This window comes from Gobius niger (assembly GCF_951799975.1).
Source record: "Gobius niger genome assembly, chromosome: 10".
Classification (NCBI taxonomy): Eukaryota; Metazoa; Chordata; class Actinopteri; order Gobiiformes; family Gobiidae; genus Gobius; species Gobius niger.
The window spans coordinates 12,453,433-12,467,249 of NC_136861.1; the positions used below are offsets into that span (position 1 = coordinate 12,453,433).

The 13,817-nt window shown below is 39.8% G+C and overlaps 1 protein-coding gene across 1 annotated transcript in view; it reads left to right on the forward strand.

Moving 5' to 3' along the window:
- Positions 1-7,574, forward strand: part of cavin1a (caveolae associated protein 1a) — a 33,705-nt gene extending 26,131 nt beyond the window's left edge. The window contains exons 3-4 of the mRNA XM_079564531.1: positions 4,960-5,088; positions 6,414-7,574. Coding sequence (XP_079420657.1) covers positions 4,960-5,088; positions 6,414-6,980 — 696 coding nt within the window. The 3' untranslated portion in view covers positions 6,981-7,574. The remainder of the gene's footprint in view (positions 1-4,959; positions 5,089-6,413) is intronic.
- The last annotated feature ends 6,243 nt before the right edge of the window (positions 7,575-13,817 follow it).

Consider the following 13,817-nt stretch of genomic DNA (forward strand, 5'->3'; position numbering starts at 1 on the left):
GGTTGCTTTTGCACACACGATCTGTGGCCCCAGGATTTACAGCAGACTTCCTGTTCAGTGATTGTAATTTGTGAATGGGGCGCTGCTCCACTTAATGGACATGAGGCTGGGTGATTCTTTATCCGGTTAAAGGTTATAGTATCAGTAACGCTCGGCCGCAGCTGCCCTGGGACTGTCAGAAATGGAGCTGCTAATCTTTGCTGAAACATTGTGGTCTATAATAGTAGAATTTCAGTTTTACTTTCAAAGAAAAGTTAGTTTAAATTATATTTTTGATTGTGTGAAGTGTTTGACGTTGTGTGTATTTTTCTATATTTTCTATGAATAATCTATGTTTAGTTGTTCTCCATCTTAAAATATTTGCAGAATCCTCGAGTTTCGAGGTACTCAGAGTATAAGTTAATGCCTCTAAGGGTGCATGGGATAAAACAGGATGAGAACCACTAACTCTGCAACACATTCAGCTGCAGTTTTGGCTGTAATTTTACACAATATTTTGCTTTTTGTATCTAATTAGCTTTTGAATATTGCAATCTCCCCCATTCCTTTGTGTGATGGAATTTTGGGAAATCTACGGAAATTAAATATATGCCGATGTTGTATTGAAATTTAGTAGGGGAGACCGGGACTATTTGTCATGTGGGGTAATTTGTACAGGGCGCTGTACGCTGGTACTGATATACAATATGTGTATTAGTATTCACCTTCTCTTCCAATAATAATTTTCTCATTTGGACTGAAGACATGAAGACAGGACACATTTGAAATGTTTTTCTGCCTTTTCCCAAACTTTAATGTGTGGGTTATTTCTGTAATGAGAGCTTTCCTTCAGTTAGTGCCATAAACAACAGACACTGATCGGAAAGACGCAGACGTTAGCTTTGATTTAAGCCGTTTTGTTAGCTAGCTTACATTGTTGGTAAAGTGGACACTCGGGGCTATTTGTCACAAAAACTGAGGGGTCATTTGTCACATTTTTTTCTTTTGTGTCTAATATGTTTTTATGATCACTTTATTATGAAGCCTCGGCGTTAATTCAACCTGGGAGACCAATTTCAGCATCACCTACCTCCAGCCAATGATCGCTTCCGTGAGTGCCACACCTCCTCCTCAGCCCATCAGCGTAAGAGCCGCACCTCCATGGCAGCCAATCATCTACCTCGGTCCTGCTTTTAAGCCTCTAGCAATCATGGTTCGTTCGCTTCCCAGCTGCGCTGCGACCCGCCTCCGCCCCGCCTCCGCCCCATCTCCGCCTCTTCCATCCACGGCTTCGACCTGCTGAATCTTCGCGAATGAATGCCGTTTTTTCGCTTCTACTGAACAATCTGCTGTGAGAAAATATCCATATGGACCCGATTTACACTTGACTTTATTTATGTGTGATAAATAAGTGCATATTCCACCAGAAAATGGCTAAAAAGAGTGGAAGAGTGGAGTTGTATGTTTGGGTCATTTTAGTGAATTTGTAGGTTACATTTTACATCTCATGGAGGATTTTGCAAAAACAATCAACAGTTAGTTCAAATTAGTGTTATGAACATACATTCAAATATTACAAAGGTTTACATTAAACAACTCCATTAAAACAAAAGTGACAACCAACCCCACAGTCTGTTTTGTTGTGTTTAACGGTTAATAACTATTTATCACAATATGATAGAAAAAAGAGAGTGAGGTCTACTTCAAGTCAAGGGTTCAAGCTTTCATGTATTAGGTCTGACTCTTGTGGGATTTTCTGTTGATGAGGAGTGAACTCTAGAAATAAAAGTGTGACAAATAGCCTCGGTCTCCCCTACTTGGGTTTTCACCTGTATAAACTCTTCAAAATCTGCTCACAAGGTTTAGTATCAATCAATGTCTGGCTACAAGTTGACCACTGTTCCCCCTGAGCCTCCGTCGCCCCGAGGCCTGTCTATTTGTCATCTCCCCATTTGCCCCTCACACCCACAGTGAGACTCCCCTGTTGTCAGTGTGTCAGCTGCTCATCCGTATTACCCCCGTTGCTCTGTCAGCACGAGGCGGAGGCTGCTGTAGAGACCGGCGCTCTGTTTATCTGTTGTCAAGTGGGACCGGCCCTCAGCGGGACAGGGGGTATATACAGGCCTCATGGTGCTGCTGCTGCTATGTGCCCAAAATAACCTCATACAGAAGGGCTCAGCTGGGACCGGTCCACACCCAAAGCTCCAGAAAAGGAATCCAAGTCTGTTTTATTAAGGATCATATGGCAAAAAGAGACAGGGTTTAGATGCAGAGACACATTTCAAGTGCATATTACACAGCGTTTTCAAATATTGTAGGGGATACTCAAGGCCGGATTTATGCAGGGGCTTACAGGGGCTAAACCCAGGGGCCCAGCAGGTTGAAGGGCCCCTGGGCATAAGGAGAGAGTTCCCTTTCTCTTTCTTTGCAGACTCCCTCACATGTAGGCTTAATCAGATGACTTTGTAACTGAGACTAAACCAGGAAAAATAACAGGACTAGACCAGGCCTAAACCAGGTCTAAACAAGGTCTAAGCAAGGTCTGAGCCATTTTCATTGAGTTGACACTGGAAAAAAAAATCTCTGGGGGAGGACCCCCAGACCCCCCTTTTAAATATGGCCCCCCACCAGTCTGGCAGTAGCAACGTTTTTTCCGCCAGGGCCATTGAGCTCAAATTAGGGTCATTATGTTGGACTGTTTTTTTTTTTTCTTTTTACTAGTACTATGTTTGAGAAGTAACTTCTGCATGTTAAAAAAAAAACATTCATTTATCTTTTTATAGTAGAGAGAGAGAGAAATCCGACAGACAGACATACAGTATATGGGGGACCCTGAAAAAACTTTAGCCCCAGGACCCACTTTACTTTAATCCGGCCCTGGGGATACTTCAAAACTCTGCATACTTTTGTTGCCAACTTTGGGTATTATAATCGTTGCAAGGTTACATGCCTCCCACTTAAATGTTGCTGAGGATTAATCGTCTAAAAAACGTAACAGTAATAGATAAAAATAGTTAGGATTGTCGCTACTCTTATTGTCTTATTACAAAACTGCACTGGTGGCACTGATCCCGCTGTGTGCTCTCCCTGTGTCTCGATGCATTTCCTCTGCGCGCTCCGGTTTCCCGTCGACCTTAAACATAGCTGGTAACAGTAGAAGCAGTTACTGTAATAGTAAAAGCAGAAGCTACTGTATATCAGTAGTAGTCATAGTGGTAGTGGTTGTGTTGCACTAGGTAGCATAATGCAGCATTGACAATGTGTATCTCCTTTTCTTTCAACAGTTGTGATGATAACTTTGACTTATCTGTGTTTTAAATCAACAGTACTTCAATAATGCAATACTTCATTTTGCTCACCATACTGGCAACCGTCTAGACTAGGCTATTTAAAATCTGTCATATCATAAGTATTTCCTGTTAAGTGTTTGCGTTTCAAAAAAATCTAACCACTAAATTGCAGGAAATGCACCTGCGGCTTAGCAGCACTTTCTGTTTCCTTTACCCTGTCGATGGCAGTTAGTGGCTTTTCAATTCTTCTAAATGAGCTCAAATCAAATTAAACATAACATGCCGTATGTCTTTGGCCACTAGATGGCAGACTAAACTTACGGTATGGGCTGATATCATAGACTGCTGTCAGGAGAGTCACCACTGTGCATCAGTAATATATTCTCCCAAACAAAGATTTAACTTTTTGTGTTTGATTTCTTTTGGTGAAATGCAGAATGTTCCAGGTTATATATTGTTCAGTTGCACATTGACAGCATATTTGTGCAGTGGGTATTTGGGAAAGAGGCTAATGTGTATTTAAGCTTCATTGGCTAATAGTTATCTAATCAAAGCATCTCCATGGAGACGAGCTAGTGATGTCCCACTCAGTAAAGTTTATAAGTCCATCAGCAAAAGTACACGTACCTTGAACTTTATCTTACACCTGTTAATTCTCTTTTTTTCTTTTAGTTTGGTTTAGTTTATTTGAGCAGCTTACATTTTCCTAATTTACAAAAATACACATTAAACAGTAGAGGCTTAAAAGCAGTGGGATGAAGCAAAAAGCTTATAAGCGCCTACCCCACATTCAACATAATAAACATTTGCATTTCACAGTAGTGCACTTGTGTGTGTTTTTTTCGTCCTGTTTTCATGTGCATTTTAATTTGGTCTGCTAAAGGGGTATTTTTGATCTTAAACAATGATAGACAGTTTGAGCCTTTGTCTGATTGAGCTCCAAACACAAGGTCCACTGTCTTGACTGTAAAACCATATGTTTGAAGATCATGCTCATGTTTATGATATGACACAGTATAAGGTGCATGTGACAGGTACAAATCAAAATACGGCACATTTCTGATAATAGGCTCAGACTTCAAGATCAACTTTTTTTTCCTTTTTTTTTTTTTTCAATAGAAACAGAACAAGCAAAGGCAATGCAATGTAATAATGATTACATATTACAGAGAGAACATAAGAAAAGAAAGAAGAATGATGAAGTGAAAGGGTTGGAAGTAAAAGTTTAAATAAAGCATTTAATTCATTAAAGGAACAGGCCACCGTTTTTCCATGTGGAGATATGTTCTTACCTGAGTTTAGACGAGTTGATACGTACCTGTCTGGTCTTTGTACGTGCCGGTGGAAGAGCTTGGTCACTTCTAACTTCACCCCCGTTTGGAGCTATATAGGAATACATTGGGAGAGGCCAAATGCTAACAACATCTTTGGTCGTTTTGTGTGACTGAGGGCACACACAAAGACCAGACTCGTCTAAGCTCAGGTAAGAACATATCTCAGTATGGAAAAACGGTGGCCTGTTCCTTTAAATATTGAAAGCATTATTCTGTAATGCATATGTGAGCACTGTATCCACAACAAATAAGAGTTTAGCACAAAACAAAAAGTGTATTCCTTGAGTACACAATTGTCCTCAAAAAGGCATTTACATAGTGTTACATTATAACACCCTCTGTTGTTGTGTCTTTAGGATCCGGTGAAGAGCCCCAAACCTGCCAAAGTCAAGCCGGGGGAGGCCGTGGAGGGACTGGAGCTGATCCCAGAGGAGGCTGGAGACGAGTCGGTCCAGGCCGCTGTCAACTCTGACGAGGAAGTGGAGGTACTTGGTTTGAAACCTGTTTAAGTGTTGTTTAGCCTCTGCTTAGTCTTGGTTTAGTTTTTGTTTTTTTTAGATCTTTATTTCCATGAAGAATATTGTGCTCATATTTTCTACATTCATTACGATTTTTGTAGACTTTTTTTTGTCTTTTTTGTAAGATTTTTAGCTCTGGTCTAGTCCTAATTTAGACTTAAAGAGGTCCCTTGTTTTGATCTAGTCCAGTCCTGGCCATACAGCAGGGGTGGGCTGACGGCCTCGGGCCTGAAGGGCCAGAGCTTCTATCCCTCCAGCATAGAAGCTCTGGCTCTCAGGATTTTTTGAATGATTTTGAAGATTATATTATTGCATAAATGAGAGGTCAAATGCCTGCTTGAATACTCTAAAAATGTGCAAAATACAGTCAAATATTTCACAATTATTTCTAAACAAAAAGCCCAATTAGGTCATGTTGCCCATGCTGTTCAGTTGCCCATCGTTCAGTATCTGAACGATGCCTAACTTTATCCGGTATCTATACTAAAATATGTGTTGTCTAGATCCAGAAAAAAGAACAATAATGTGTGGAAGATCTGCACATTTACAATATCAGGTTCATCTGCAATGACAGGAAATGTGTGAAACATGGGGAATACTTTGGAGGGAAATGTAGCTAAAAATCGTGTTGAAATTGTTTTGGGGGGAAAACGGGGCAAAAATAGAGAATCAATTAGGGAAAATTAGTAAGAAGGAAAAAAAACATTGTGAAAACAAGAAAAAAATGTGGGGAAAAATAATAAGAAAAAGATTGGGTGAAATGGGGCATTTTGGGCATTGGGCAAGAAATTGAAAAAATGAAAAGAAAACAGATGGGAAAAACAAATCATTTGATTTGAGCTGAAACAACAAATGTCCTTTAATGTTGTCCCTGGACCAACGGCATCAAAACCTTTCTTTTTTTTCGGTACCTGCTTTAGATATCAGTAGAACCTAAACTTTTTTTCATCATTTAACGGTATGGCCATAATTGTGTACATACAATGCTGGCATTTGTAGAAAATGGTTCTTTACTTTGGGGTCTGTCCCTTGGTTTTTTTACAGTGAAGAAAATCGGCCCGCTGCCAAGGAAACTTGCCTACCCCTGTTATACAGACTACATTTAGTGCCATTAAAACTGAGTGGTTGATGCTTGTTTCATTCAGTCCTACATAATATCAATAATAACTGGACCTGGTTCAGGCCTGATTTCAATCTCACATAGTTGATTTGTTAATATCTACAAATCTGCATAGTTCTAGATCTAAATTGATTTTCCTTCCAAATCAATAAAAGTTTCTTTCTATCTCTAGGCAGAGAAACTTATTGAAGAATCCCGCACCAAGAAACTGCAGCGCTCCACCAAGCAACAAGTGGAAAACTTCAAGGGACAGCTGGAGAAGACCAAGATCAAGACGAAAGAAAACTTGGAAAAGACCCGGCAAAAAACCCGCGACAATTTAGAGAAGACGAAGCACACGCTGGAGAAGAAAATCACCAAGATCGGGACGCGCATGACCCCCAACATGGAGCGCCGGGCCAAGATGAAGAGCTCCAAAGACAAGCTGAAGAAGTCGCTCACCCCAGACCACGCGGTCAAGGCGCGGTCCAAAAGCAGCGTGTACCGCGTGCCCCCTTTCACTTTCCACGTCAAGAAGATCCGAGAGGGAGAGGAGGAGGAGGAGGAGGTGATACACAACCAGACAGAGATGGTGGAGGTGACGGAGCAGGACGTCCCACACGCGGCAGGGGAGAACGGCCTGGGCCATGACGAGGTGCTGGAGGAGGAGCTAGTGAGTCTGGACAGTCCTGACATGGTGGAGGCGCTACTGGAGGTGACAGAGGTGGTCACTGTGGAGCCGGGGCATCACAAGAAGTGAACGTGACAGAAGAAGAAGAAGGAAGATTGTACTGAATCACACGGACATGTTATTTTTGAGACTTTCTGTGGTCACAAGCGGTGAACGACAACTTTTTCACTTTTCATATACTGTAACGTTGCTTCAGAGTTACTTTGCTAAATGCTTGGCTGAAGTGTATTTGTTTAGTTATGGCTGCCAGCAGAAGGTTATATTATGAGCTTATGAGATAGTTATGAATGAGGATGTCCCTGTTGGAATGCCCCGAAACAGCAAGTCTATCTGCCTTAGTGAGTGAGCACATAGTACATTTCTTGATCTTTAATTGCACATAGCAAGTAGGGTTTGTGGCCTTTGGATGAAGCATCTTATTTTGAAGGAGACACTGATATGGACCGTTCCGTGAGGGTGGAGGAGCCGGCCATCACGAGAAGAATGTTTCACATGTGACGAAGAGGGAAGTCACATGAACAAGACTTTAGAGATGTGGTCACAAGAAAAGAGTGATGTTTTTCCTTATATCTTTTTCACACAATAACTGGGTGAGGCATTGCTTGATGCTTGGTTGAGATTATTGGTTTGGCATGAAGGTTCTCATCAGTTTAAGAGCTGTTACACCAAGTATGGGCAGGCTTTTTGACCCGAGGGCCACTTTGTGTTACTTCACATTGGGGGGAGGGTCTGGCTATTCACAGTGTGGGTGTCAAACAAATACAAAATAGACAGTAATCACTCAAACAACTGCATAAATAAACACAGCTGTTATGTAACACCTTTCTTCCAATGAGAACAGTGTTGGTCACATTTTAACCAATTTCATAAAAGGCTCCTAAAGGACAAGCTTTCAGGGGCCATACGACCTCAGATATTAGTCGCTAAGCAGGTATGTTCCCAGTTAGTGCCTTAATGGGTGATTCAAAGGAAATACCAGGTAGATCCATTGGCATCAAATTACATCAAATGTAGTGGTGCTTATTCTTAGAACTAACATAACATGTTGGACAGGCCTAAATGCTTTCTGGGCTGGAGTTAAAAAGCTAAACAGGTATTTGCTCACCTCTGTGTTAATGTTTAATGTCAGGCCACAAACCACAAGCTGATTTCCAATGAATAAGCACTTATTAATATCTATGTTGACCATTGTTGTTGTATAATTCATTTAGAACTTGAAAAAGAGATATTAAAGACACAATAATCCGATTTTTCATTATGTGTTGAATGCTTTAGACTGAGTTGCGTTGCTATTAAATGCTATGAGAGTTGTTTTGTTTGGCTGTAACCAACAATAAATGGACTTTGCTTTTGTTTAATCGATTTTGAATCTAGGGCTTTGAATGTCCTTGTCGCTACTATATCTCCAAAAATGAAGTCTTTTCATTTGATTATGAGAACATGAAGCTCTTAAGCTCTGCCCATAGGCTTTTGTGCCACATAAGATAAGATAAGCCTTTATTGATCTCACAATGGAGAAATTCACTTGTTACATTCAGCTTTCAAGAAAAACACTCAGGGTGTGAAGAATAGACAGGAAATGTGCACCTTAGGGGGCAAAAAGTATATACAATAAAACATACTATAATTTTAAAATGTCAGTATTAGCAGTGCAGGCTTACAGTCATAGTGCAAGTGCTTGATAAAGTGACGCAGATATTAGTGACGCAGATAATGTGACGCAGATATTAGTGACGCAGATAATGTGACGCAGATATTAGTGACGCAGATAATGTGATGCAGATAAAGTGACGTAGATAAAGTGACATAGATAGAGAGATTATTGCACGTAGATGCCCTTCCTACTCACACTGAAGTCCAGTCATACTATGGACGACTTGAGGAGTTCACAGTGGTGTAATATCGAGTTACACTTACACAGGGACATGTATCTGCCATTAATAACCTTTTTATTATATTGTATACGGTTTGTGTGTCTGCTATGTTTGATAATCGCTTCAGAGTGAAAAGGCTGGCTGCGTTTTGGCTTGATGAGATACTGTATGACAGAGACAGGATGCTGTATAACATAGTTGTCTAACAACATAATGTAACAATTACAAATGTCCCATTCAATATTTTGGAGATTTATTTTGTAATATGATCAATCTTTGTTGATTGATGAAGAAGTATTTTTCAGACAAGGAAGCAAATGAGACTTAGCTAAAAAGAACACACTTATATTTTTGTACTTGGTTATAATATAATACTTTGTGAATGGCAATAATGTTTGAAGTGGCCGAGTGGTTATGCTTTGGACACTATAGACTACAGCCTTTAGGTGAAACCCACATGTCCAATGAGTTTCAGTCCTATTTCTTCTGTTATTCACAGACTTTTGACCATTTAAACAATATTAAAGGAACAGGCCACCGTTTTTCCATACTGAGATATGTTCTTACCTGAGCTTAGACGAGTTGATGCGCACCTGTCTGGTCATTACCATCCAACATTACCATGTTTGGAGCTATAGGAATATACTGGGAGAGGCCAAATGCTAGCAACATCTTTGTGTTTGGATCGGTCGTTTTGCGTGACTGAGGGCACACAGTTCATCCAGACTGAGATATGTTCTTACCTGAGCTTAGATAAATTGATACGTACCTGTCTGGTCTTTGTGCCCGTGGAAGAGAGTTGTCGCTTCTAACTTCACCCCGTTTGGAGCCATAGGAATATACTGGAAGAGGCCAAATGCTAGCAACATCTTTGGTCTTTTTGCAAGACTGAGCGCACGCACAAAGACCAGACAGGTACGCATCAACTCATCTAAACTCAGGTACCATATCTCAGTATGTAAAAACGGTGGGCTGTTCCTTTAACATTTTTTGAATTCCTATTTTCATTCATTGAGACCCTTGTCCCACAAAACATGCAGAATTTGTGTCAAAGTGTCGCCATCTATGACTGATCCTTGTGAGTGAATTTGAGAATGAACTGACACAGTTATTGTCAGTGTTGTGTGTGTCCCTACTCCACACCCAAGGCTCACAGTCTCACAATCTGTCTTATAATTATAGGCAAATGAAAATAAATGAATGTTCAGTGTCTATTTTGTCCTTATCAGCAAGTTTTACAATGCGCTGGTATTCACCGCCCCAAAACTTGATTCAAAATACGTTCTCAAAGGCTGCCACATGTCGCTGTGCCTCATTATTACATTCTCCTAATGAGTATTTATTCAGAAGAAACCAATGTGGCCAGGTTCACAATGAGTCACTGTGTACCAGGTGATAATGTAAATGTCATCATGAATGGTTTTGTGAATGGTGGGGCCGAGTTAAATGTCAGAGCCCCATTATCGACAGGCCTAGCTGCACACAGAGTTTCCTTTTTATCACAAACCAGGCAAAACATTTGACAAATATACCACATTGTTATCCGCCCTCCGCCTCGGTTTTGGGGCTTTTGCACTTGTAACACCACACACCCTTTTCTATATTGACTTGCCGTTTTAAAGTGTGAAGATAAAGCGCCCCCGCCTGCGTCAGTCTCTTCACTCGAGGGATGCGGCGTGACCTTGATCTCACAGAGGCACCATTGAAAACCATTAAAATAATCAATTGGGCTGGCAATGCGATTAGCCAGAGTGCTCTTTTTGAAGAGAGAAGGATAGAGGGGAAGACCTAGACGACAATATGTGGCTCTGGGGTTTCAAGAGTAGAATAAAGCAGTTAGATGAATAGTAAAGGTTTTGCTAAGTGAAATTATTGAATACAAGCACAGTCTGAGTGCTCGAGAAAGGCTATGACAGAAGAAAATCTAACATAATTGAGTGGAAATTATGAATAAAAAGCTCAACACTGGTCATAGCTCGCAATGGGGTTATTGACCAAACCTTAAAGCGGCATTATGCAACTTTTTTTGTGTGAAAAAAAGTTGATATTTGGTTGTATTTGACCTTGTAGTGACCCGGCGGCTGTATGAGTGGCCAGCATGGCATCTTTACTTTTGATCATGGTGGTCTCTGCAATGCTCCAAGATCAATTATTTGGAAGGTTTTCACTGCTGACGGAGCCTCTCACCAGAAAACCTACAAAACAATTGATCCTGCAGCGTTGTAGAGACCACCATGATCAAAAGTAAAGACGCCAGGCTGGCCACTCATACAACCACTGGGTCGCTACAAGGTCAAATACGCACAAATCAACTTTTTTTCTGCGTAAAAACTCGCATAATCCCCCTTTAAGTCTAAATCGTGCTATTATTGCAGGAAAAAGATCAGTGCAAGTATTTTGTGTGTGTACGTGTGCCATTTGTGTTTGTGTAGCCTGTAGTAAAAGTGTGTAGGCCGATAATGTATACATTCAAAACAACTTCCTATATGTAGTTGTCAGTAGTTACAAGCCTCGTCAGGGGGATCAGAAAAATCCCCCTCTGAAGCGTTTTAACTTTTGTACCAGACACCGAAACCACAACATAGCGCGGGGGTGGCAACTAATATATATATATGACAATGAATGGAATTTATAGGCTCCTAATATGCTCTACAGTGTACACAACTGTTATAAACAAGGCTGCCCTTCTCCTATTATTGACAGAGACCAATACAGAACATAATAAGTTGCCTTTGCTTGATTATTGGCTGTTATATCTGGTCAAAGTGGGCTACATGTGCTCCGACTTCCCACCATCAATCCAAAACATGCACAATAGGATGCTTCACATAGGAAAAGTGAATACTATCAGAACGTTATTTGATAGGAAAGGCTATTTGAACATTTTGCAGGAAAATGTCTGGTTTTGAGACGACTTGTAGCTTTATGTTTGAACTAGGGCTGGGCGATTTGGACCAAAAGTCATATCCCGATATATTTTGGTTGAATATCGATATATATATCCAGATATTTCTTCCACAAAGTGAGAGCTGTGAAATTAAATGTTAAGTCAAAGCCAAATATGAGTATAGTTTTATTGAAAACTCTCTATGAAATGTAAACATAAACACTGTATTACAAAGCTCTGTAAGGTGCACATTTAAATAACAAAAAAACATCTTAAATGTAAATAGCCTAGAAAAGAAAAGAGGGCAACATTTATACATAAAGAGATAACAAAGTAAAGTGCTCAGTTAAAGAATAAAATGAACTTTTGTTAAAAAATCAGCTTGAGATTACGCCTTTCTTTTTGTTAACTTAATAGCTCATCTGAATTTGAAATATCCAGATATACGCGATTTGGTCTAATTCCATATCTCATTAAAAGAAATATATATCGATATATCGCCCAGCCCTAGTTTGAACACTCAACTATGTCTTTGTACTTATAAATAGTGCTCTTCAGTGATCCCTTTGTAAATAAACTGGGGCACCCTTGAGGGCAACACGCAGCACCAATGAAGGGTTCAAGGGCTCTGCAATAAAGGTTGGGAACCACTGGCCTTCTAGAAAGCACTTTTGACACGACTTGAACTACAGGTCTAAAGCAGGGATTTCCAAACTCTTTTTTCATTTTTCATTTCATTTCTATTAAAATGAGGAAACTCACTTACTGATGACTGACAACTGAGAACAAGGCAATATTCCAGAATGAAAGTGTCTCACATCTAGGTTTTTGTGATGAGACTGCAGTGCTCTATGCCAGTGGCTTCCCACCCTTTTTTCCTCGCGGACCCCCCTAACTTAAATATTCTGCCATCGTGGTCAACTAAACTAAAAGCTAAAACACATTCAGATTTGACTGAGATACATAATTACAATGTTCAATGTTTAAATTCATTTCGAAATTTGACCTTGTTTCATCTTATTTTATAAAAACTGAAATAATCCCAAGTACCCCCAGTGGTAACCCGTACCCCTTGGAAAACACTGCTCTCTGCTTTTGCTCAGAAAACTTTTTTTTTTTTTGTGGCCAATTCCACTTAAAGCCTGAGGGCCCACAAAAGGGCAGAGGGCCGAATGTTGGATCATAGTTTTGATGTGGCCTGTAGCAGTGCCGTGTCTAGGGGGTGGCCCGGGGTGGCCCTGATTTCTGCTGGGCCTCCCCACTCAGGGGGCTGAGGATGAATATCTGTGGCAGTGTGGATGAATGAACTAAGCAAATATTAATGCTGACTTTGACAAAATTTAACCCATTTTATTATGGTGTTAGCATTAGTTAGCTTTGGCACAGATTGGATTTTGTGGAGATTTGACCTCAGAAACATATGTTCTAAACTTTGTTGTCAGTGTGGGGTAAGTTACTTTCAACTTGTAACATATTCTATATTAGTAGTTACAGCTTTAAAAATGTGGTATGTTTGTATTACACATTACTGTTATATAAATATAGCCGAGTGAAACTGCCTTGGGTTACTTTGGGCAAAATATAAACTAATAAATAATAATAATACCAGTAATAATAATATATATAGTATAATATATATAGTATAATATAGTAATAATACCAATGAGCAAAAGTGCAGTCAACAATTTCCTTTTCTTTCTTCATCCCCATTCTCTCTGTTTTGTTTTGACAACATTTATGCGCAACTGCAGAATTTACACACCAGCCTGATTTGGTGCTGCATTCTGTTTTGGGGGACTTCTTTTTTTTTCATGCATAAATTCTTATTAATAATTAAAATTACAAGAGTGCCACTGATCAAGTGAGTCATTTTAGTTGTATCTGGCAACTTAATTTCTGGTTAAAAAAATCTTATCTAATACCTTCAAGTGCACTTGTAGCTAGGATTGTAGTGACTATTATAATCCCATATTTTGTTTCAGTAATGTTATATTCCTTAGCTACTGAAAAAAGTAATATCTTATACTTTTGTAATACGTTACCCCCAACAGTGCTTGTTATTTTCAACTTTTATCCAGCACATAAGATCAAATTCATCAAATTAGACCTAAAGCAGGAAAATAACCTTAAACTGTTTTTGTTTGG